The following is a 25,141-nucleotide window of genomic DNA, read 5'->3' as shown; positions in this document are numbered from 1 at the left end:
TTCTTTTAATAGTTTCTTTTGTATTAATCTTCTTTTTAGTCGTCACTAAATATGGAATGAAATGTTGTGATTCTAAAAAATACTTCATGGTTTTTTTCGTAGCATTTCTATTTATTTTAAACTTATACCTTATCTCCCATTTTTACTTTAGACGTCTATAAATGTAAAAAAATGTATTAATATTTTTAAACATAGCAATATTTTTAATGAGTAACTTACCATATAAATTCCAACAATTAATCCAAAGAGTCCAATAGCAGAGCCAAAGATTTCTACAATTAGAATCTTAACAAAAAGAGCAGAATTTGCTGCATCAGAAAGAGCTGCACCAGAACCCACAATGCCAACGGCTATACCACAAAAGAGATTAACAAGACCAACAGCTAGGCCAGCTCCAAATATTAAATAGCCGGCTAACCAATTTTGATTGCGAACTTCTTCCTTTTGAATAGGATAACTAAATTCGTCTAACATTCCAGATAACACAATGGCAGTGATTAATCCATAAATAGCAACAGCTTCGCAAAATATTACAGAAATTAAATTTTTCGTTTTGATTCTTGGAGCTTTTACACCACCTCCAATAATTGAAACTCCTGTGGTATGAATGCCTCTGAAACAATGAATTAATATTATTGTCCAATATATATATATATATATATATATAAAAGAGGGTGTGTTATATATATTTATAAAAGAATGAAACTTACAATGCAGCACCAACTACAGACAGAGCAACTGCAAGACCAATACCAAGAGTTGCCCACATATGTGGTGATGTATTTTCTAAAAACCTAATAATGTTGTCTCATAAAAATATCCTTCTATACATACATATATACATATTTATAACTTTTTGTATTTTGGAACTTTGGATAAAAACTATATTTAACTTAAACGTGCTTACTTACCAGGCGACGCTAACACGCTCTCCTTTTCCAGTAAATACATGATACAATACTGTAATAAAGCATTATTTACGATATTTAAGATATTTAAGACATACTAAATTTTACAAAGGTAAAATGTCTATAATCAGCTTCTTGTTAATAAAATTTGCAACAAATTTGCTTCACTTTGAATAACTAGTTTTTGTAATATTTGATTTTATTTGAGAAATTGATATATTTAATAATTTAATAGATAAAAGTCAATTAATACCTAATACTAGAGTAGTTGCAGAAGCAGTGCCTGCAAAAGTAGTGCCCAAGATGTATCTCATTGTGTTACTTTTAATTTCTGTTTTACGTGTTTTCCTTAAGAGAAATACGAAAACGCTAACAAATGAATAATTTCAACTTTAAAATATATGTTAACAACGTAGTGTTTTCGAAATATTTAAAATAAGAACATTTCATGTACGAAGTAAGAGAACAGCGCTCACACCCGTTTTTATCATGTGACGTTTAGTATTCTTGATGGTTACCTACACTAGTGACATCAATTGTAAAAAAGTTGTATTAAAAATCAATGTTTAAATTTTAATTTCTAACAGAATTTGCAAATTGTTATATTTAGAATTACTTAAAATATTTCATAAGCATACACTTGTATTTTTTGTAGATCACTAGAAATATTAAAATATATGCATTATATTAATTTTTGTTTAATTTTGCAAATTTGGTTATATCCATTTTATTGTTGAAATTTTATCAAATACTAAAAGCTGGTAATGCACGACAATAGTATTAATAGTGTTAGTACGTTTAATGTGTTATTTCTTAATAACAATCTTAAATTTAAAATGCTATGATAGGTATCATTTATACGTCTGAGCGTGGAATCTAAGATCTAATTTTAGAATTTCTTACAGCTCATTCGTCTTGTTATGTATCTACAATAAACGTGCAACTGCTAATTTGATGATAATTACATAATTTATCAATATTTTATAAAATCATGTCTTTTACCAAAGGGTAAGCAAGCAATTTTTCTTATGATCTTTTATACATTTAGAAAAATATCTTTTGCATCTTATTTTCAAAACTGAACTATAGTTAAGTTTGTAAGCACATAAATTAATGACAAGGTTTAATTTATACGTTAAAATACCACGAGTAAAAAATAATACCACCGCAAATACATGTGTAAAAGTTAAAAAGTTATTACTCGAACTATTTCGGTCTTCCGTTAGTTACCATCTATTAACTTCCACTAGCACATTTAGAAATCTAAATTAGCTATGCACATGGCTATATGAATTATGCGTTAATTATTAAATTAATTTTATTATTGAATACGTATAAATGATTGAAATTTGTCATAGGTACATCAACTTCAGCGAATTTTTCAAAGTTGCTTATAATGCTGCAATTGTAGAACCATATGCAAATCGTTTCAAGGAATTTTCTGAAAAGGGAGATAGGGAGGGAATGATAAAGATTCTTATAGACATACCCTATATTGAAAACGTAAAAATAGTTGAATCATATAGGGGTAAGGATGATATTAAAGCAGCAGAACTTTACAGGAAAAGTCGCGGAATAATAGCTAAGGATGGAATTGTGCACGAAGAGACAGATAAAAGTAGTATCCTTACTGAAACACTGTTTAAGGCCAGTGTAAATAGTAGATTGTTCCTGGATGCGCTTCTAGATTGCGCACAAGATTGTTATAATTCAAAAGCTTTCGTAAAATGCTTGAAATATTGCGAATGCATGCTTGCACTTCCTGAAAACCTTCACGATAAAACTACTGAATATTTGAACGATTTCTCGGAATGTAGAAAAGCATGTATCCAATTAGAGCGTGAATGCTATAAAAATTTGAAAGTATCATCTTCTCAGGACAAAAGATTGCGTAAAAAATACAATAAAAGTCAAAGTGTTACCTTCGAGAATGCATTAATAGAAAAAAATGCATCAGTGATACCGATCGTTAATGGGAAGCAACATACCGTTCTTAAAAGTTGTTCGGATGCTGTTGAACTACAATTTGATGAGAAACGAGGTCGTCATCTCATAGCTACCAGAAACATCAAAGCAGGATCTGTTCTTATTGTCGAAACACCATTTGCATTCAGTACAAATAAAGAAGCGCTCGATAGAAATTGTTTGCACTGTCATATTACTCTTAAATCGAGCGAAAGTGTTAAAATTCCTTGCCATTTTTGTCAAACAGTTAGTAATATAAATAATCTTGATTCGTTTTTATCGTGTTTCATGTTCGTGTTTGTCTTCTCGTATTTTATTATTCTATTAACACGATGTTAATATATTATTTTAAAAATATGAATAAGTCTGTACTTCTACAGGTATCTTTCTGTTCGGAAAAATGTCGCAGAGAAGCGTGGCAAATGTATCATCAATACGAATGTTTTATATTTGATGCTTTCTATGGAAATGATTTTGAATCAATGCAACACACATCGCATTTGTTGCTAGCGTATAGAATGATAATATCAGCGTTTTTATCTTTAAGTACTGAACAAATTAACAACAATACGGAAAAAAGCAAAATTCCTTTTATGAATGACAATTTCCTCCGAGATTATGTTACAATAAAAAATAAGGAATATAAAGATTTAGGCATAAATAAAGCTTATTGTACTTACGATTACCATACTATATTAAATTTAGAAACTCATTGTACGAAGATAGAATCTAGTATAAATCTTGCTCGTGCTATTGAAGCTATATTTTTAGCGAAGTGCTTTACTTTTGTCTTGAGTAAAATGGACGTTATTTGCTTAAAAGAATCTTTTATCTACTTGGCAGTAGCAATGTTGCATAACTTGCAGGCTATTAATTGCAATGCTTATGAAATTGTAGAAAATATATATGATAAAAAAACGCATGTTTGGGAACCCAGAAATATAGGTGGAGCAATTTATCCTTCAATTAGTCTTATAAACCATAGTTGTTATCCGAACGTAGTTCGTCATTCTTATCCGTCAGGTAAAAAAATGTGCTTTTAATTGCTTTTAATTAATGATTTCTTATGTTTTATATATTATAAATAATCTAATAATAATATATAATAAATAATCTTCGACAGGGACAGTTGTGCTAAGAACATTGCGTTTTATTGGTAAGGGTACTGAGATTCTTGATTGTTATGGGCCACACTGGCTTAGCGAGAAAAGGTTATCAAGGCTTGAATACTTGTGGAAAAAGTATTGTTTCTTATGTACATGCGAAGCTTGTACACAAAATTGGCAATTTCCGTTACCCGAAACAATGAATTACAAATGCAAGATGTGTTCAGAAATTATCGGTACAATCACATTAGACGAAAAACATACGCAAAACGTATCGAGTAAACAATGTTGTAAGTGCAATAAAAAAACCGATTTAAAAAAAATAAAGAATCAATTTCGAAAATCAGTTGAGAAAAGATTAGATGCCATTTCTAAAATGTATGAAGGTCATTATGAACAGGCACTCCCTCAATTGCTTGAGCATATACAGTTTATTGAAAAGTGTTTTACCACACCAAACATGGAAGCTATCAAAACGCAACAATGTATTATTCAGTGTTACAATCAGTTTGGCTGTACTTCTTAATAACAATAAATCAGCAAAAAATATTAATATGTGTATATGTATATATATATATGCATTATATGCACACATACATGAACACGCAATTGTACACATGACTTAGGATCTGTATCACAAGTATTAAAAAAAACAAGATTTTTTATATTATATACCTTTTGCATAGATTACTATTCATTTTTCAATTTTTTCATGTGATGCAAAATGTTACAAAATATAATAAACTGCTCAGCATTCATAATCGTTTACATTTGCCCTTACATTTCGTAGTTATAGAATGATTGATGTTTTAATGTAAATTAGACATTCGCATAACTTTGGTAAGGCTTTCAAAACTGTGGTATGAGCACCATTGTTGTAAGTGGCAATATCTTGATCATTTAATATCGATATTTACTATAAATGCACATGTGACTGTATATTTTATTTCTTATATCTCTAAAATAAAACTAAAAGAAAATGTACATTAAAATCCTAAAAATTATTGTTGTAATTGTAAATACTACCTGAACGAAAAATACAAATTATATACAGTGTTTAGACGTACATGTGATCGTATCTGTCAATTTATCTATTAAACCATCAAATTGTCTATATTGTACTATAAATTAATCATGTGAATAATATATAAAATAAGTTACCACATGTGCGTTTCGCGGATTTCACTAATAATGTGACCAGCTTGTGTTAGTGCCTGTAAGAAAGAAAGAGAAAAATGTACAAACAGATTAACAATTTAGATTTATATCAAGAACAAAATTGTTATTATTTCTGTCTGCATACCTTTAGCATATCTGCTGCTTCTTTGCGTCTAACAGCAACATGTTCACTTTCATTTAAAAGAACATCTGCGTGATCTGATTTATATAAATGTGTTACGAGTTCACTTTGTAAATTATCTTTTACATAGTTGACTAGGAAATGCATGACAGCTTTTGGTACACTATCTTGTATAGATTTTCGTACAATATAAAAGTATGATTTTATTAATCTTTCTGTAAAGAAAAGGTGTATATAAATATAAACAATATAAAACATTATTTTCTAGAAGAGTGTACTACATTTCTATCCTTACCAATTACATCACAGTCTCGTTGTTCTCGCTCGCTCAGTTTACGAGATGTTTGTACTGGTACTTCCGGCAATAGATTTACTGGTTTCTGTTGTGGAGATGCTTTCTGCATCTCAATTACTAGGTTTGAATTTTGGTGAGGAGAAGTACTGTTCTCACGATTTCTTACTGGAGAACCATCAATCGAACTAGTCGAATCAGTTCTTCCTTGAGGCATAAGATTGTTTAACAACCAGTTGCTTAATACCATTTGATGTCCTTGTTGATCCTTGCTCTGCTCAGGAAAAGATGCTACTTCATCTTGATTATTGATTGACTTTACATTCTGTTAGGAACGTTATATGCATTTAGTTACACAACACACAAAATACATTGATCAGAGAATATTAATGTTTTAATAACGAAATAAAATAAAATTATGTATTAATCACATCTTTATAAAAATACGTTTGAGAAATTATTAAATATTAAAAAAATATTTTTGAAAATATTATAACAATGAATGATGGTAAATACACTGATTATACATGTTTTATGACTATTATATAAGTTTAATGATTACTATATTTGAAATATTCTAACACAATTGTGAATGTTATCAATAATTACTTACTGTTTCATTTGAAACTATTACTTGAGTAGTTGTTGTGGTACTTATAGTAGAAGGAACTTTCCTGTTATGTTTTACATGATCCACATTAGAATTTTTTAATAAAGACGACACAAGAGCTGCATCCTTATGAAAATCTGGATGCTTGGTATTAATATATGCTAATTCTATAGCAACTAAATTTTCAACCATTTGATTAGTAGGTGGAAGACGTCGACGTAGTAAATGCGTTACAACATCAACGATACGCTCGTGCAATTTTGGAAAGCGCAACATCTCTTGTTGTACTTCGGTACCACAATGTTGAATAATTCTTTGCATTTCTTCGTGTACAAGTTCTACACATCGTAATGAGGGTTCCTCGAGTCTTCGAATTTGTCGCTTAACTAATAATTCAAAAGAAACCTCTGGTACAAATAGCGCTGGTCGTGGACCAGTTGCATTTCGAATCGCCGTCAGAATATCCATTTTTGTAAGACCTGCCAGCGGGTGTATAGAATCTAGTGTTTTCCCAAATGTCTCGTGAAATATATAACAAATTCGAGCGCCACCGCATAATTCCGTTGTTTCTATGTTTCTAGCTGTTCCTTCAATAGTAGAACAGTAACTGCTTGCAAATTTAGTAATAATTTGAAGTAAAGTTTGACTTTTATCACTAACATCTTCACCGTATGAATTAAGAAGGGTTTGAAATTGTGAAACCATTACATTTACTCTTGTCTGTTTTTGAAAAATATAAGTTCTACCAGATTATGTTTACTTTTAATTTTTTCTAGCTATGTACTGTAAATTATTAGCAATCAAAATCCATATTATTACCTTTAATTCTGGGAGACAGTCCCGGATATGGTGCATGAGTAAGCGGTTTAATGTTTTAGCTAAATAAGGAGTTCCATTTCTATTTGCCAAAGTAGGATATTTACGTTGCAGAAATGCAGCTTCATCCTTTAATGCATCTTGGATACTTTTGTTATTCATTATATCCTGTTGAGAACGATTAACTACTCCAATTATTCCCAATTTTACAGGAATGACTCTACCACATAATATATCTATAGCATCAGTTCCTAGAATGATATATAGTATGATGATTTTACAAATTATTATAATAAATTAAAAATTCTAAGTAACAGCACATAAGTATTATAATAATAAAGATGTTAATAATAATAATAGGCTACCAGCATCCATCAGATCCAATTTAGTAACAACAGCTAATGTACGCCTTCCATCTGGATCTACATCTTTGCTAAGCTTTAGACTTTCACTTGTAGCCATATCAGTATTGGCAGTAACAACAGCCAATATAATGGAATTAGGATTACATATATATTTTAATACAAGTTGTCGTATTTGACCCTCAATATCCTCTGGTTGGTCTCCAACTGGTACCTTTGTGATACCAGGGAGATCTATGAGGGTCAAGTTAACAACTGATGTTGAATATATCTTCAAATTAATTGGTTCTGGACAAATTCCTTTGTTAGATCCAGCCATACGTTCTGTTTCAGATTCTATTTCCATACGGATTTCATTAAAATCTGTATAGACTTTATTTTTTGTGTGTAAAAATGTGCCCCATTCATCTAAGTTTAATGTTCCATTCTCTGCACTTCTGTGTTCACGCTCATCTTTAGGTGCATAAACAAGTTGCAATATTAAAGGACGCCTAGTAACTATACCAGTACCTCGTGGTAAGAAAGACCGACCAACCAAACTTTCAATTACAGATGACTTTCCTGAACTCTAAACAGATAAAATGTTATATTTAATGAAGAATTTCGACATTATTTATAATTTAGAAAGTGTATGTTTTTACATTCAAAAAGAAAAAATATTCAAATTAAGGTTGTAGTTACCAATTATTTTTTTGCCATTTAAAAATTAACTAACCTGTGTTCCAAGTACAACAATTTGAGGCAACTGTATAGCGTCAGCGCCAACGGTATTAAATACATCTTGTAATTTATTTATTACAGGTATTAAAGCTTCCATTATAGTTATAGAATAATCGCAAAGTAAATCGATTCTTGCTTGACTGAAGACAGTTATGCGTTACGAGCCGGTGCAAAATGCTCTTTTACTATACGTAATTACATGCGTCAACAATAGTATTTAAAGTATTTTTAAGGGAAATGCAATTATTTGCAAGTGTTAATGTTCACTATATTAATTTTTACTATGCAAATACTTTCGCCAAAATCACCACAACAATTCTACACCTCCCGTTTCCAACCACCCATTCTCTGCCTCAAATAGTCCACACGCGTACGCATCCTATGATATTTAACGCTACATATACAAACGTACTTTATGTTTAAATCTTATACATAAAGAATCGTTTCTAAGTAATTTACAAATATGCAAATAATTTTTATAGTAAGTATAAACTTACTTTAAACCAGAAATATAATAAGTAAAAGAGATATAAAGATAATGCAAAACTGTGTAATTACGATTTGGTAAAAGTTGGTAGCAGCTGGTAGAAATAATATGAAAACTGGCCAAAATGTTGGATAAAATAGGGAGTAAGAAAATGGCGTTATTACTAGAGAATCGTTGGAATCGTTGCAGTTCGTATAGGTAGTTCCGTGCCGTAGTCTATGCCTCCTATATTCGTCATCACTCGTGTGACAGTTCATCCTAGAGCGGGGATCGACTGATCACCCGCTCAAGATTTTTTAAATTTTGCGATATTGATTAACGAAAGATGGGTGACTCCTTGGACGGCACCGGGGAACCGTCCCCGGAGTCTCAAATTGTTATAGTTGTATCATATTCAGCATTCGCTAATTATTTAAAGAAAGTCGTAACGGTCCTTCTACCCGATGAAGATGTGGTACCACCCGCATTCAATTCTGCTCTAGAAGATAAGAACAATCAAGAATGTGTAAGAAAATTCGTAAGCGATTCTCAAGTGTGGGCGCTTTACATACAAAGAAGTTCCAGTAAAGGTACGTGGATTGATTTACAATAAATAATTAATTAATTTACTGTTGAGAATTTTGCACTCTGCCCTCTTATGATATCCTCCATTGCAGTATTTCGATACAACGGTACATCAATCCGCGACAGGAAACGTATCCTGAATATTAGTGCGGAGTTTGTCGTTTGATGCATTTAAATTTCTCATAAACGTGACTCATACGTTAATATAATCAATACACGTAATAGGATTGATATGTTCTTTTTCGTTAATATTTCGTATATACCAGATGTCATAAATATATACCGGTACATATTTTCTTACACTAATTATGTTTTTATTTTCGTATTTAATATAAGATTAAAATAATTTAAATTATAATGAGTTAAAAAGAAAAAATACGAAGTTAAATCATCATGTGCAACCTATTGTAACTACAATTGTATATCATATATCTACTGTCATGAAGTAACATAATGCTTTGTGAAAATAAGAAATGTGTGGTCCCTTATTATTTTAGATTACATTATTTTTTGAGAATGGAAATTGACTTTCCATTCAATTAAATTCTCCCTTTTCTTTTTATAAATGTGCCACAACTAATTTATTACTTTTCAGAGGAAGATAACAATGAAGGAGATGAAGAAAAAGAAAGTACTATCTTTTATATCTCAAATGAGATATATTTTACTAGTCCTAAAATGGCCTCCTTAGTTTTAACAAAACGTGCAGCTGTGATTGAAGCTGATAAATCTATCCATTCACAGCTGCGTTTAGTTACATTCTCAGATGGACCACCATATGAAACATTGCATGCAATAAGCAAAACTATGGCACCATATTTTAAAAGTTATGTAAAAGAAACAGGCCGTGCAGACAGAGATGGTGATAAAATGGCACCATCTGTTGAAAAGAAAATAGCAGAACTTGAAATGGGTTTATTGCATCTACAACAGAACATAGATATTCCTGAAATTTCATTGCAAATTCATCCACTTGTGGCACAAGTAATTAAACAATGTGCAGAAGAAAATCGTAAGCCCAAAGTTGCTGATTTTGGTGACAAAGTTGAAGATTCAACATTTCTAAATCAATTACAAAATGGTGTTAATAGATGGATTAAAGAAATTCAGAAGGTAAAGGTCTTATGAATTATATATATGTCGGAGATGAAAGGACATCGAAGCCTCCCCTTTGGAACTTCGGGATAATCCCCTAACACCGTAATCTAGATTCTATCATAGGCGTAATTAAACAATTGTCGTCTTTCGATCCGACTGTATTTGTTCGAGATTTGTGATAATGAGCTTCAGCCAGTCGCCGAACGTAGCCGCGGTCACGGGATGAACGCTTTGTCTAACAAAGGTACGGAGTAATTCTATAACTCTCCTTAAAAGAAGTATTTGTAGCGGCACGCGACAGTAAACATTCCAACGGTTTCTGTCCCGTGACTCGCCACATGCAGATCCTATTCTTCGGGTATGATGATTACCAGATGCCGACGCGTCTCCACAGTACGTGATCAGCTAGCCCGAGGGCCGTTATAAACACTAAGATCTAGTTACCTAAAGTCCTTCAAACAGACAAACAGTCTTTGTCCCAACTACAGGAAGATAGGAGAGATCTATTTTTCAACGAACGGCGTCTCCCACTAGCAACTTTCCCTCGAGGGCGGCTAGCATCTTTTTCTAACCACCGATATGGCGATTGACCAACTAGCAGCAACGCCAATTTCCCTTACTTTCTGAACGAAGGCTTTTCTCGACGAATCCGATGATCTCGTGTCCTTAGACACACCCCATCATAGTTTTCCTTCGCAGTATCATCGCGACGGAAAGTCATTCTCTCTCGTGAGGTCGTATTAGCGAGTTACTTTGTGTGTGTACGCTCGGTGGATATTCCACGTTTTAACAAAGAGTCCGACTTAGATATTGTAAGCATGTTCATCTATTATCCCGTTGACCGCGGATTCGTTATTGAACCTAAGATCATTGTCATTAGTTTCTCGAGTATCTAATTACCACGGTTACTTGTCCAATTCTATAATAATCGTATTTGCACTAGTCAATGTCTTCTCTATTGCATAACGACAACGTGTAATCCGAACGAAGATTCGTTTCACACCCCTAACTCTAATTCTAATGTAAACCCAACATATATATATATGTGTATATATATATATGCTTTATCTTTTTGTTTTTTCATAGGTTACTAAATTAAATCGTGACCCAGAATCAGGTACTGCTCTGCAAGAAATTTCTTTCTGGTTAAATTTGGAAAGAGCATTGCACCGAATACAGGAGAAACGAGAGAGTATAGAAATCACTTTGACACTTGATATACTTAAACATGGAAAGCGATTTCATGCAACAGTTAGTTTTGATATAGATACTGGCCTACAACAAGCTTTGGCTACTGTCAATGACTACAATCCATTAATGAAAGATTTTCCAATAAATGATTTATTATCAGCTACAGAGCTTGAAAGAATAAGAACTAGCGTTCAACAAATATTTATGCACTTACGCAAAATTAGAAGTACTAAATATCCTGTTCAAAGAGTATTGAGGTTGATAGAAGCTATTTCTAGAGATCTAGGACAGCAGCTTCTTAAAGTGTTAGGTACAAGAAGATTAATGCACATTCCATTTGATGAGTTTGAAAAAGTTATGGAACAATGTTTTGAAGTGTTTAATACATGGGATGATGAATATGAAAAATTAACTGGTTTATTAAGAGATATTGTTAAGAAAAAACGCGATGAACATATGAAAATGGTATGGAGAGTATTACCAGCACATAAAAAATTACAAACTAGAATGGAGCAAATGCGAAATTTCCGTCGGCAACACGAACAACTCCGAACAGTAATTGTTCGTGTACTTAGACCTACCGTTCGTCAGAATAATAATAATGCTTCAATGGAGAATCCAGATAATGATAATGTAAAAGTTGAATTCGCTTTGGATGCAGCAGACGCAAACGCCATTAGCGAAGTAAATTTAGCATACGAAAATGTAAAAGAAATTGATTGTCTTGATATTACTAAGGAAGGTGTTGAATCATGGAAAGCTGCTGTCCGTAGATACGAAGAACGTATTGAGAGAGTTGAAGCAAGAATTACTGCACATCTTCGAGATCAATTAGGTACTGCGAAAAATGCAAATGAAATGTTTAGAATTTTTTCACGTTTTAATGCACTTTTCGTAAGACCGCATATTCGAGGCGCCATTAGAGAATATCAAACGCAACTGATACAGAGGGTAAAGGATGATATTGAAGCATTACATGAAAAGTTTAAGGTATAAAAATATGGCACTCAAATCTTTTAATTGTGATTATTAATTTGTACTAATAGCTACATTGTCAATCTAGGTTCAGTATGCACAAAGCAAATGTTGTAGAATGAGTATGGTTAGAGATTTACCACCTGTTGCTGGCTCAATTATCTGGGTTAAACAAATAGATTATCAGCTTACAATGTATTTAAAACGGGTTGAAGATGTCTTAGGTAAATATTAAAATTATTTTATATAGTCGCATTAGATTTTCACTTATGTTTCTTTCATAGGAAAAGGATGGGAAACTCATATCGAAGGTCAAAAATTGAAAGCTGATGGGGATAGTTTTCGCATGAAACTGTCAACCCAGGAAATTTTTGATGATTGGGCACGTAAAGTGCAACAAAGAAATCTTGGTGTTACTGGAAGGATTTTTACAATAGAAAATGTACGATCACGAACCGGACGTGGCAATGTATTAAAGTTAAAAGTGAATTTTCTTCCTGAGATTATTACATTATCGAAGGAAGTTAGAAATTTAAGGAATCTCGGCTTTCGTGTACCTTTACCAATTGTGAATAGAGCACATCAGGCTAATCAGTTATATCCCTTTGCTATCAGCTTGATTGAGAGCATCAGAACCTACGAAAGAACACTTGAAAAGGTAATACTTCGTTTCATTTTATTATTTATAATTATAGTGCTATAATTCATATATGATTTTAAAGAAATTTTATTGAAATATTGCAACGTAATTGTATTGCAATTATTATTTTAATAATATGAACAATATAAAACTTTAAAAATACAAATGAAAGGATAGACAATGATAGGGAATAGAACCAGGATAAAATTATATATTAGTAATATTGATATTTTTAATTCCTTGAGTGTCCAACATTTTTAGCTTACCAATCGGAGTCCCCACTGCCCCGCACTGAAGGTAGTCATATATGATGCTTTCAGGAATTATGCATTTTGCCTATATCTGCGAATTATATTGTATGCCTGCTTAGTTTTTGTAGAAAAATGTGTACTGCAAGATGATATGATTTTATTTTAGTAACGTGACAAATGGAAGAAACTAGTGAAAAAAGTATGAGTAGGTGAATCATAGGATGTGCGGGAACCCCATAAAATTAAAGCTTTCTCACTTTCGATTACAATATTAATTTTTTTATTCTTCGTAATGTTTCTGATTTTGTTGGCTTTCAAACATTTTACAAAAACTTTCAAACCCATTGTGAAGAAACCTTTGTTTCTGTTCCATGTTCTTAGCACTTAGCCAACCGCGCGCGCCATAGCGAACTATACATTTCTCACTGTGCTCGGACAAGTCAACTTATACCATCGCGCATTTTTCTAAGTATCGAGGATTAATATTCACTACTTAAAAAACAAAGAAGTCTAAAAATTACTTAAGCGGTCTCTTATATTTTGCGGTAATGATTTCATTTAACGATTTCACATATTGTTTATACAAAACATCAAATTAAAAGTATATATTAAAAGTATAAAACAATATAGGTAAAATTAGAAACATTAAAGATGATTAAAGATAAATAACACAACTTGAACGTGAAATTAAAAATTCATAATGCATTTTAATATCTTTTTTACATTGGTATCGTTCGATTATAACTTCATTTAGTCATAACGGATAGTGTAACTTTCTAATTAATTTTAACACCACCAAATTGATGTATTTTATTATATACTGTACTTTATAAAAGCAGAAAAAGTAGCGCAATTAATTGGGAACAATTCCAGGTAAACAATAACTGGTATCAAAAAAAAAAAAAAAAGAAGACGAAGAGAAAACTCGTTGCAAAAGTCAAAAGGGAGATCTCCCCGTTCGATCACGTCGTGATGTACTTTACAGAAGGGAGATCTTCCTATTCAGTTGGCTAAGTGTTACTAAGTGTTACTAAGTGGTACTTGAAATTTGCATTATGTAATCATAATTAATTTGCAGACTTTAAGTGGCCACATATTCAAAAAGTTTAATTGCCTGTAATTGATATAGTAATATCTTATATTTCTCAGTTTTTGTAACATGTTAATCGGAAATGAAAATTGCCATATAATTTTTTAGCATAAGCTATGAACATGTAAAACTTTTGTTTTTGTTTTGCCTTCTTGTCTGTACATTATTGAATGGTAAATGGTAATTTATGTCGTAAAATTGTATTGATATGATTTACAATATAAGTTTTTAAAATTGTATTTCATAATTCATTTTTTTTCCTAGATCGAAGATAAAGCCAGTATAATTCCCTTGGTTGCTGGAATGCGTAATGATGTATTATCCCTTATTTCCGAAGTAAGTCTTATTTATGTTATTACATTGTAAAATTTTATTATTAGTACAATCATTTTTATTTTTGAATTTAGGGAATTGCTCTAATTTGGGAAAGTTATAAATTAGATCAATATGTACAACGTCTTTCCGATGCCGTTGTTTCATTCCAAGAAAAAGTGGAAGATCTTGTGGTAGTTGAAGAGCAATTAGATGTTGATGTCCGATCTCTCGAAACATGTCCATATTCAGCAAATACATTTGCTGATATACTTTCCAAAATTCAAAAAGCTGTGGATGAATTATCTTTAAAAAATTATTCAAATTTAACTATTTGGGTATCTAGACTTGATGAGGAAGTAGAGAAGAATTTAGCAGCTAGATTAGAGGCGGGAATAAAAGCATGGACTGATGCACTTACTGGTCAAAAGAAAGAAGTAGATTTAAGTATGGATACTGATGCACCTTCTCAGCCCACTCATAAACCTGGTGGCGATCCAAAAATTCAAAATCAGATACACGAAGTTCGAATAACAAATCAAACAATGTACTTGTATCCAAGCATTGAAGATGCAAGATTCCAAATAATGCAACAATTATTTGCATGGCAAGCTATTGTTACTTCTCAAATTCGACTTCAAAGTTCGAGATATCAAGTGGGTTTAGATAAACCTGAATCAGGTACTTACAGAAATTTACTTACGAAGTTACCCAATGGGAAACAACCTTTGGAAGCAGCTTATGAAGCGGTTGAATCTAAAATGAAAGATATTGCCGATTATGTAGATCAATGGTTACGTTATCAAGCACTTTGGGACTTACAACCAGACAATTTATATGGAAAGTTAGGAGAAAATATAAATTTATGGATGAAATGTTTGAATGATATTAAAAAGACCAGAGCTACGTTTGATACATCAGATACCAGACGAGAATTTGGACCTGTTATTATTGACTTTGCAAAAGTACAAAGTAAAGTATCTTTGAAATATGACTCATGGCACAAAGAAACATTAGGAAAATTCGGCACTCTTCTCGGCAATGAAATGGCAAGCTTCCACGCACAAGTATCAAAATCTAGAAGCGATTTAGAACAACAATCCATTGAAGCTGCTAGTACTTCTGATGCTGTGGGATTCATAACTTACGTTCAATCATTGAAACGTAAGATGAAAGTCTGGGAGAAACAAGTCGATATATATCGCGAGGGTCAAAGAATATTGGAACGTCAAAGGTTCCAATTTCCTTCTTCATGGTTGCACGTAGACAACATAGAAGGCGAATGGGGTGCATTCAATGAAATAATCAAGAGAAAAGACACAAGTATACAGACACAAGTTGCGTCGTTACAGATGAAAATAGTAGCGGAAGATAAAGCGGTTGAAATAAGGACTACTGATTTCCTCAGTGATTGGGAAAGAGGAAAACCAGTCGAGGGCCATTTACGACCAGATGAAGCTTTGCAACAGTTACAATTGTTTGAAAGCAAATTTGCTAGATTAAAAGAAGAACGAGATAACGTAGCAAAGGCTAAAGAAGCTTTAGAATTGCAAGAACCAGGAGCAGTATCAACTAGCGAAGATAGAATGCAAGTAGTATTTGAAGAGCTTCAAGATTTAAGAGGCGTTTGGTCTGAATTGTCGAAAATATGGGCACAAATCGATGATACGCGAGAGAAGCCATGGTTATCTGTTCAACCAAGAAAATTACGTCAACAGTTAGATGGAATGATGGCACAACTGAAAGAGCTACCAGCTAGATTAAGACAGTATTCTTCTTATGAATATGTTAAAAAAATGTTGCAAAGTTACACCAAAGTTAACATGTTAATTTTCGAATTAAAATCTGATGCCTTAAAAGAAAGACATTGGAAACAATTAACAAAGCAACTTCGAGTAAACTGGGTACTAAGTGAACTTACTCTTGGTCAAGTTTGGGATGTAAACTTACAAAAAAATGAAGGAATAGTAAAAGATATCATTCTTGTCGCTCAAGGTGAAATGGCGCTAGAAGAATTCTTAAAACAAGTTCGAGAATCCTGGCAAACATATGAATTGGATTTAATCAATTATCAAAATAAATGTAGATTAATTCGTGGTTGGGATGATCTTTTTAATAAAGTTAAGGAACACATCAATTCTGTGGCTGCTATGAAACTTTCACCTTATTACAAAGTATTTGAAGAAGAAGCATTAACATGGGAAGAAAAATTGAATAGAATCAATGCATTATTTGATGTATGGATAGATGTTCAGCGACGTTGGGTTTATCTGGAAGGAATTTTCTCAGGAAGTGCTGACATTAAAACATTATTGCCTGTTGAGACATCACGCTTCCAAAGCATTAGTTCTGAGTTCCTTGGTTTAATGAAAAAGGTATCTAAATCTCCCATGGTAATGGATGTTCTAAACATTCCTGGTGTACAAAGAGCACTTGAACGTTTAGCTGATCTACTAGGCAAAATACAGAAAGCTTTAGGAGAATATCTTGAAAGAGAACGAACGTCATTCCCGCGATTTTATTTTGTGGGCGATGAGGATTTATTGGAAATTATTGGTAATAGCAAAAACATTGCTAGATTACAAAAACATTTCAAAAAGATGTTTGCTGGTGTAGCAGCTATTCTCTTGAATGAAGATAACACTATTATTACTGGTATCGCTTCCCGCGAAGGAGAGGAAGTACTTTTCCAAAATCCTGTATCTACAATTGATCATCCAAAAATCAATGAATGGTTGACACTTGTAGAAAAAGAAATGAGAGTTACATTAGCATCGAGTCTTGCAAGAGCAGTACAAGATATTAAACAATTCAAAGATGGAAATATTAACCCTCAAGCGTTTATGACATGGTGTGATAATTATCAGGCTCAGATTATAGTTTTAGCAGCTCAGATTTTATGGTCAGAAGATGTTGAAGCCGCGTTGCATGAGTCGCAAAGCGATCCAAGTAAGAATTCCTTAGAAAGAGTGTTACTACAAGTTGAAGGTACATTAAATGTCTTAGCAGACTCTGTTCTCCAAGAACAACCTGCGTTAAGACGGAAAAAGTTAGAGCATTTAATTAACGAATTTGTACATAAACGCACAGTAACAAGGAGATTAATTGCAAATAAAGTTTCCAATCCCAAAGCATTTGAATGGTTATGTGAAATGAGATTCTACTTTGATCCGAGGCAAACTGAAGTTTTACAGCAACTTACGATACATATGGCAAATGCGAAATTTTATTATGGTTTCGAATATTTAGGAGTACAAGATAGATTAGTACAGACACCTTTGACAGACAGATGTTATTTAACAATGACACAGGCTTTAGAAGCTCGTCTTGGAGGTTCTCCATTTGGACCAGCTGGGACAGGAAAAACTGAGTCGGTTAAAGCTCTCGGTCACCAGCTCGGAAGATTTGTACTGGTGTTTAATTGCGATGAAACATTCGACTTTCAGGTAAATAAAGAATATTATCAAAGCAATGGTTCTACAGCTTTTAAGAAGTTATTTTAATGATGTTTTATTGCATTTCTTAGGCTATGGGTCGTATCTTTGTCGGTCTTTGTCAAGTTGGAGCATGGGGTTGTTTCGACGAATTTAATCGTCTCGAAGAGCGTATGCTTTCAGCTGTCTCTCAGCAAGTGCAAACCATTCAGGAAGCATTAAAAAGTCAGATGGAAGGGAAGAAAGAAGGAACACTCTGTGTAGAATTAGTTGGGAAACAAGTTAAAGTATCCACAGATATGGCAATCTTTATTACAATGAATCCAGGCTATGCTGGACGATCAAATCTTCCTGATAATTTAAAGAAGCTCTTTAGATCACTAGCTATGACTACTCCAGATAGGCAATTAATTGCTGAAGTTATGCTTTTCAGTCAAGGATTTAGATCTGCTGAAAAGCTAGCATGCAAGATCGTACCATTCTTTAAGTGAGATTTTTATTCTGGTATATCATTCAAGTATATATACCTTTCTTCTTTTTCTAACTAAACTTATGATATTGTTACTAGACTATGCGATGAACAACTTTCCAATCAATCTCATTATGATTTTGGTCTTCGAGCACTTAAATCTGTACTTATTTCCGCTGGAAATGTTAAACGCGATCGAATTCAAAAAATTAAAGAAGGCATGCAGAATCGTGGCGAAACTAATATTGATGAGGCTTCGATCGCTGAAAATTTGCCAGAGCAAGAAATTCTTATTCAATCTGTTTGTGAAACAATGGTACCAAAATTAGTCGCTGAAGATATTCCATTACTATTTAGTTTACTTAACGATGTATTTCCGAATGTAAATTACACACGTGCTGAAATGAAAGGTAATTACTACATTTAAAGTCACATTTTGATATCTTATACATATGCTAATTTTCCTTTATGTACTACAAATAAAATATGTATTCATAGGATTGAAAGATCAGATTAGAAAAGTATGCATGGAAGAGTATTTAGTATGTGGTGAAGGTGACGAACAAGGAGGAGCTTGGCAGGAAAAGGTAATATACATATCATAATATAGAGAGCAATAAATAATCATCTTCTCATTATATTCAGTCTTATCATTGTCATAAAAAAAGAATAAAAAGAAATAGCATACATAAAATGTTAAAACTACTGTTTCTTCTGAGAACATGTTATGTAAGATAGATAATATCTTCCTAATTTTTGAATTTTTTTTTATCATATGCATTCCCTAGGAAATGGTCGGTGAGACCTGGGTAGAAAAGGTGAGACGAAAATTAAATCATGGATAGCATTGCATGGTCAACATTTTTCAACTCCATAGATAACATCCTTCACAAATTCGCATGATTATAATCTTTTTCTTATTTTGATAATTACTACTTTTATAAATCTTTTTATTTAGGTACTGCAACTTTATCAAATTTGTAACTTAAATCATGGTTTAATGATGGTTGGTCCAAGTGGTTCTGGGAAAACGACGGCGTGGAAAGTACTGTTAAAAGCCTTAGAAAGATTCGAAGGAATAGAAGGTGTCGCACATGTAATCGATCCTAAAGCTATTAGCAAGGAAACATTATATGGTGTACTAGATCCAAATACACGTGAATGGACAGATGGCCTCTTCACACATATTCTTAGAAAAATTATAGACAATGTAAGAGGGGAGATCAATAAAAGACAGTGGATCATATTTGATGGTGATGTTGATCCAGAATGGGTTGAAAACCTGAATTCTGTACTCGACGATAATAAACTACTTACGCTACCAAACGGTGAACGTTTAAGTTTACCTCCAAATGTGAGAGTTATGTTTGAAGTGCAAGATCTAAAGTATGCCACGTTGGCTACTGTTTCTCGTTGCGGCATGGTTTGGTTCTCTGAAGACGTACTTTCTACAGAGATGATATTTGAAAATTACATGCTGCGTTTAAGAAACATTCCTCTTGAAGATGGAGAAGAAGATAATCTTAGTAAAAAGGCAACAGAAAAAGACGATACTATGTCTCCTGCATTATCAGTACAAAGAGAAGTTGCTAGCATTTTACAAAGTTATTTTGCTCCAGATGGATTAGTAGTGAGATGTTTAGAGTATGCCATGAAACAAGAACATATAATGGATTTTACACGTCTGCGAGCATTAAGCTCTTTATTCTCTATGCTAAATCAAGCTGTGCGCAATGTTTTACAGTATAATCATTCACATACAGATTTTCCGTTGCCAAGCGAACAACTAGAACGTTATATGCCGAAGTGCTTGGTATATGCCTTGCTGTGGAGTTTCGCAGGTGACGCGAAACTAAAAGTTAGATCTGATTTGGGAGATTTTGTTAGATCTATTACCACTGTACCTCTACCAACTCAAAGTAACATTCCTATTATTGATTTTGAAGTAAGCATTCATGGTGAATGGTTACCTTGGAGTAATAAAGTTCCGCAGATTGAAGTGGAAACACATAAAGTTGCTAGCCCAGATATTGTTGTACCTACTTTAGATACGGTAAGGCACGAGAGTCTACTTTACACATGGTTGGCAGAACATAAACCAATAGGTAATATTATACTTATAAAAATTATTATAAAATTAGAAGCATATAATGATAGAGTATATAATTTTTATAGTGCTTTGTGGACCACCTGGCTCTGGTAAAACCATGACGCTCTTCTCTGCTTTACGAGCTTTGCCTGATATGGAAGTTGTTGGATTAAACTTTTCTTCCGCTACTACGCCTGAATTATTGTTAAAAACTTTTGATCATTATTGCGAATATCGCAAAACACCTAATGGTGTTGTACTTTCACCAGTACAATTGGGCAAATGGCTGGTTCTATTTTGCGATGAAATTAATTTACCCGATATGGATAATTATGGAACACAACGCGTAATCTCCTTCCTCAGACAGTTGGTAGAACATAGGGGTTTCTATCGAACTAGTGATCAAGCATGGGTTACTTTGGAACGGATCCAATTTGTCGGAGCGTGTAATCCTCCAACAGATCCAGGTAGAAAGCCGCTTAGTCATAGGTTCTTACGACATGTTCCAGTTATATACGTCGATTACCCGGGAGAAACATCTTTAAAACAAATTTATGGTACATTTACACGGGCTATGCTTAGGTAATAATAACGATAACGAATGATCATCTTAAAATTGCTGGAATGAAGTAATGAATAGCTCTTTCACTCTACAATTTATTATTACAGGTTAACACCTTCTTTACGAGGTTACGCAGAACCTTTAACGAATGCAATGGTAGAGTTTTATCTAGCTTCACAAGAAAGATTTACACAAGACATGCAACCACATTACGTTTACTCTCCGCGTGAAATGACACGTTGGGTACGCGGAATCTGTGAAGCTATTAGGCCCCTCGATAATTTATCGGTTGAAGGTCTAGTACGCTTATGGGCACACGAGGCTCTTCGTTTATTCCAAGATAGATTAGTAGAAGATTCCGAAAGAGCTTGGACCAACAAAAACATAGATACTGTCGCCATGAAACATTTTATGGGTGTCGATAAGGAGAAAGCATTAGCCAGGCCTATATTATATAGTAATTGGTTATCTAAAGATTATGTGCCAGTTAATAGACAAGAATTACGAGACTATGTTAGAGCAAGATTGAAAGTATTTTATGAAGAGGAATTAGATGTTCCTTTGGTACTTTTTGACGAAGTTCTTGAACATGTTTTACGAATCGACAGAATTTTCCGTCAGCCTCAGGGACACTTATTACTTATTGGTGTCTCTGGTGCTGGTAAGACAACTCTGTCTAGGTTCGTTGCTTGGATGAATGGTTTATCCATTTTTCAAATAAAGGTATTTATCTATAAACTGATAGAATTATTCATTTACAATTTATTTAACGTATTGATATTTTATATCAAAGGTTCATAATAAATATACCGGAGAAGATTTTGACGAAGATTTGCGTCAAGTGTTAAGACGATCTGGTTGTAAAGATGAGAAAATAGCATTTATTCTGGATGAATCGAACGTTTTAGATTCTGGCTTTCTTGAACGTATGAATACGTTGCTTGCAAATGGAGAAGTACCTGGTTTATTCGAAGGTGATGAGTATACGACACTTATGACTCAATGTAAGGAGGGAGCACAACGCGAAGGTCTCATGTTAGATTCTAACGAAGAATTGTATAAATGGTTTACTGGTCAAGTTATGAAGAATTTACATGTAGTATTTACGATGAACCCCAGTACCGATGGTCTTAAAGATAGAGCTGCGACGTCACCTGCATTGTTCAATAGATGTGTGTTAAATTGGTTTGGTGATTGGTCAGATAACGCACTTTTCCAAGTTGGCAAAGAGTTTACCAGTCGTGTAGATTTGGAAAGACCTATGTGGAAGTATCCAGATTTCTTCCCTTCAGTTTGTTCTTTAATACCATCACAGCCTTCTCATAGAGATGCTGTAATAAATGCTTGCGTTTATGTGCACCAAACATTACATAAAGCTAATGCTAGGCTCGCGAAACGAAGTGGTAGGACAATGGCTATTACACCTCGTCATTACTTAGACTTTATACATCATTTCGTAAAGTTGTATCAAGAGAAGAGAAGTGATTTAGAGGAGCAACAATTGCATTTAAACGTTGGTTTAAGCAAAATAGCAGAAACAGTAGAACAAGTAGAAGAAATGCAAAAAAGTTTAGCTATAAAATCTCAGGTAAGGTAATGAAATGAAAAAAAAATATCTTTTACAGCTTTTTCTCACGTATATCTTGTATATAGGAATTGCATGCAAAAAATGAAGCTGCAAATGCAAAATTACGACAAATGGTTAAGGATCAGCAAGAAGCAGAAAAGAAGAAGGTGCAAAGTCAAGAAATTCAACAACAATTAGCAATACAAACTGTTGCTATTGACCAAAAACGAGATGATGTCATGGCCGACTTAGCACAAGTTGAACCAGCTGTTATTGATGCACAAAACGGTATGTATTATTTATACTCTAGTTTTAATCGGCGCAATGAGTACAAACGGTTGTTATACTTCTGATACATAACTGTAATCGATGTTCATCCGTATTTTATTTTGAATACCTGAAACATGTGACGCGCATTGTGTTCAAACGTTTGCAATGAGTGTAGCTGTCAAGGGGATTAAACGGCAGTATCTTGTCGAAATTCGATCAATGGCAAATCCTCCAAACATCGTAAAGGTAGCTTTAGAATCTATATGCTTGTTACTTGAGGAAAATGCTACCGATTGGAAACAGATTCGTGCTATTATTATGAAGGATAGTTTTATACCGACCATCGTCAACTTCAACACAGAAAACATCACGTAAGAAATGATTCTGGATCTGCTGAATGTTCAATCTCGCGTGGGCATTTACCGAGGCAAATACATATAATTCTATAACCGCTTGACATATGTATATGTATATGTTATGACTTTTGGCTGAATACAATATACTCACCTACGTATAGCATACGTTCTTATAAGTAGAAAGAAACTTCTAAATTAATTACTTCTAGACAGATTATTTTGCTTTAATTGTCAATATATGAATTTTTAAATATTTTCTAGCAACAATTATAAGGACGTGACATGATACGTAAATACTGTGTTACTGTAAATAAAATGTATCGTGTTTTTTATCTCTAACTGTCTATAGGTGATTTAAAACGATGTGCAGTCTGCTGCGGAGCTTTCTTCACGTAACATCGTCATAACTGTTCTAATTGCACATGCCTGCACTTTATTTTCTTTGTACTATATAAAATCGTTTCGTTTTTCGTATAGCGGTGAAATCGATAAAGAAACAACATTTAGTCGAAGTTCGGTCCATGGCGAATCCGCCGGCGATCGTGAAGGTTGCACTGGAGTCTATCTGCTTATTGCTCGGTGAAAATGCCAGTGATTGGAAATCTATCCGCGCTGTCATCATGAGGGACAATTTTATCAATACTATTGTCTCTAATTTCAGTACTGAGGATATTACGTAAGCATGCTTTCATTGTTTGTTTACCTTTACAAATGGTATAATTCTTTGATGTAGGGATCAGCGAACACGGTTCGTTGATACAAATATTTTCTAAAAGATTCATCAAATAGAAGTTTATAATAAGAAGAAGATGATGAATAATATAAGAATGTCTGAAATGTGTAATACTAATATTTGTTGTATGTATCTACAACTAATCTTTGTGCTTGCTGATCTCAAATCTAAACAAATGTTGGACAAATCACAAAGCACAATTGATACTTAGAGCATGTGAACGATAATTGGCAACTTTGTTACTAACCAAAATTATGTGTATAATATAGTATACTAAACTTGAAATTGTTAAAAATCGTTATCAAATTATTGAATTAAGAAATTTAAAGAATTTTTTTATACATTTATTTAGGGATGAAGTAAGAGAGAAAATGAAGAGTCGTTATTTAAGTAATCCTGACTATAATTTTGAAAAAGTTAACCGAGCCAGTATGGCTTGCGGACCTCTCGTTAAATGGGCTACTGCGCAGGTGAATATTTAAAAGAAGATATTCGACATAGATTTCGTTTCTCAAAAAAGAAATCATTATTAAAAACATATGATTTAAAAATTTTAGATCGAATATGCAGACATGTTGAAACGAGTAGAACCTTTAAGAGATGAACTTCATTCGTTAGAGCGACAGGCTGAAACAAATAAGCAGAAGGGTGAAGAAGTAAAAAATTTGATTGCTCAGTTGGAACAAAGCATAGCGTCGTATAAGGAAGAATATGCTCAGCTTATTTCTCAGGCGCAAGCTATTAAAGCCGACTTAGAAAGCGTACAAGCTAAAGTAGATCGTTCTATCGCTTTATTAAAATCGTTAGTGATTGAAAGAGAACGTTGGGAAGCAACTAGCGAAACATTTAAGAGTCAAATGTCTACAATTATTGGAGATGTACTCTTGTCATCTGCTTTCCTAGCATATGCTGGATATTTTGATCAACATGTAAGTATTTAACTATTAAGTTATCGTATATGTTTTTCTATATAG

General features: G+C 33.1%; 4 protein-coding genes across 8 annotated transcripts in view; 2 read left to right on the top strand and 2 right to left on the bottom strand.

Annotated features, from left to right (window-relative positions):
• Positions 1 to 34: 34 nt before the first annotated feature.
• On the bottom strand, positions 35 to 1,444 carry LOC100741868 (V-type proton ATPase 21 kDa proteolipid subunit). The gene is made up of 5 exons (XM_003492015.4): positions 1,162 to 1,444; positions 912 to 960; positions 711 to 794; positions 220 to 613; positions 35 to 155 (listed from the first exon to the last, which is right to left on the bottom strand). The coding sequence occupies exons 1-5, from the start codon at positions 1,220 to 1,222 to the stop codon at positions 123 to 125; spliced, it is 621 nt and encodes a 206-aa protein (XP_003492063.1). The 5' UTR covers positions 1,223 to 1,444; the 3' UTR covers positions 35 to 122.
• Positions 1,445 to 1,626: 182 nt separating this feature from the next.
• Positions 1,627 to 4,518, top strand: LOC100740907 (SET and MYND domain-containing protein 4-like). Its single transcript, XM_033322642.1, has 5 exons — positions 1,627 to 1,696; positions 1,814 to 1,916; positions 2,267 to 3,119; positions 3,254 to 3,896; positions 3,997 to 4,518. The coding sequence occupies exons 2-5, from the start codon at positions 1,900 to 1,902 to the stop codon at positions 4,503 to 4,505; spliced, it is 2,022 nt and encodes a 673-aa protein (XP_033178533.1). The 5' UTR covers positions 1,627 to 1,696; positions 1,814 to 1,899; the 3' UTR covers positions 4,506 to 4,518.
• On the bottom strand, positions 4,391 to 8,478 carry LOC100741632 (dynamin-1-like protein). Its single transcript, XM_012389447.3, has 7 exons — positions 8,075 to 8,478; positions 7,363 to 7,927; positions 7,001 to 7,248; positions 6,185 to 6,901; positions 5,575 to 5,896; positions 5,283 to 5,494; positions 4,391 to 5,193 (listed from the first exon to the last, which is right to left on the bottom strand). The coding sequence occupies exons 1-7, from the start codon at positions 8,174 to 8,176 to the stop codon at positions 5,137 to 5,139; spliced, it is 2,223 nt and encodes a 740-aa protein (XP_012244870.1). The 5' UTR covers positions 8,177 to 8,478; the 3' UTR covers positions 4,391 to 5,136.
• A 242-nt stretch (positions 8,479 to 8,720) lies between these two features.
• LOC100741265 (dynein heavy chain, cytoplasmic) overlaps positions 8,721 to 25,141 on the top strand; it is a 20,776-nt gene continuing 4,355 nt past the window's right edge. Inside the window, exons 1-20 of one of the 5 annotated variants that reach the window (XM_012389435.3) lie at positions 8,721 to 9,135; positions 9,726 to 10,243; positions 11,315 to 12,409; positions 12,483 to 12,618; positions 12,679 to 13,052; positions 13,296 to 13,331; positions 14,640 to 14,711; positions 14,783 to 18,133; positions 18,214 to 18,608; positions 18,690 to 19,000; positions 19,089 to 19,177; positions 19,379 to 19,408; positions 19,549 to 20,695; positions 20,766 to 21,261; positions 21,349 to 21,964; positions 22,035 to 22,829; positions 22,895 to 23,096; positions 23,254 to 23,449; positions 24,520 to 24,637; positions 24,725 to 25,096. In XM_012389435.3, coding sequence (XP_012244858.1) covers positions 8,892 to 9,135; positions 9,726 to 10,243; positions 11,315 to 12,409; positions 12,483 to 12,618; positions 12,679 to 13,052; positions 13,296 to 13,331; positions 14,640 to 14,711; positions 14,783 to 18,133; positions 18,214 to 18,608; positions 18,690 to 19,000; positions 19,089 to 19,177; positions 19,379 to 19,408; positions 19,549 to 20,695; positions 20,766 to 21,261; positions 21,349 to 21,964; positions 22,035 to 22,829; positions 22,895 to 23,096; positions 23,254 to 23,449; positions 24,520 to 24,637; positions 24,725 to 25,096 — 10,593 coding nt within the window. In that variant the 5' untranslated portion in view covers positions 8,721 to 8,891. Of the gene's footprint in view, positions 9,136 to 9,725; positions 10,244 to 11,314; positions 12,410 to 12,482; positions 12,619 to 12,678; positions 13,053 to 13,295; positions 13,332 to 14,639; positions 14,712 to 14,782; positions 18,134 to 18,213; positions 18,609 to 18,689; positions 19,001 to 19,088; positions 19,178 to 19,378; positions 19,409 to 19,548; positions 20,696 to 20,765; positions 21,262 to 21,348; positions 21,965 to 22,034; positions 22,830 to 22,894; positions 23,097 to 23,253; positions 23,450 to 23,911; positions 24,111 to 24,519; positions 24,638 to 24,724; positions 25,097 to 25,141 lie in introns of all 5 variants that reach the window. The other 4 variants (XM_012389434.3, XM_012389437.3, XM_012389436.3 and 1 more) reach the window with 4 other exon arrangements.

Source organism: Bombus impatiens, unplaced genomic scaffold (genome assembly GCF_000188095.3).
Source record: "Bombus impatiens unplaced genomic scaffold, BIMP_2.2 scf_0647, whole genome shotgun sequence".
Classification (NCBI taxonomy): Eukaryota; Metazoa; Arthropoda; class Insecta; order Hymenoptera; family Apidae; genus Bombus; species Bombus impatiens.
The sequence above is the reverse complement of the archived record's forward strand: the minus strand, read 5'-3'. Positions and strand labels throughout refer to the sequence as shown.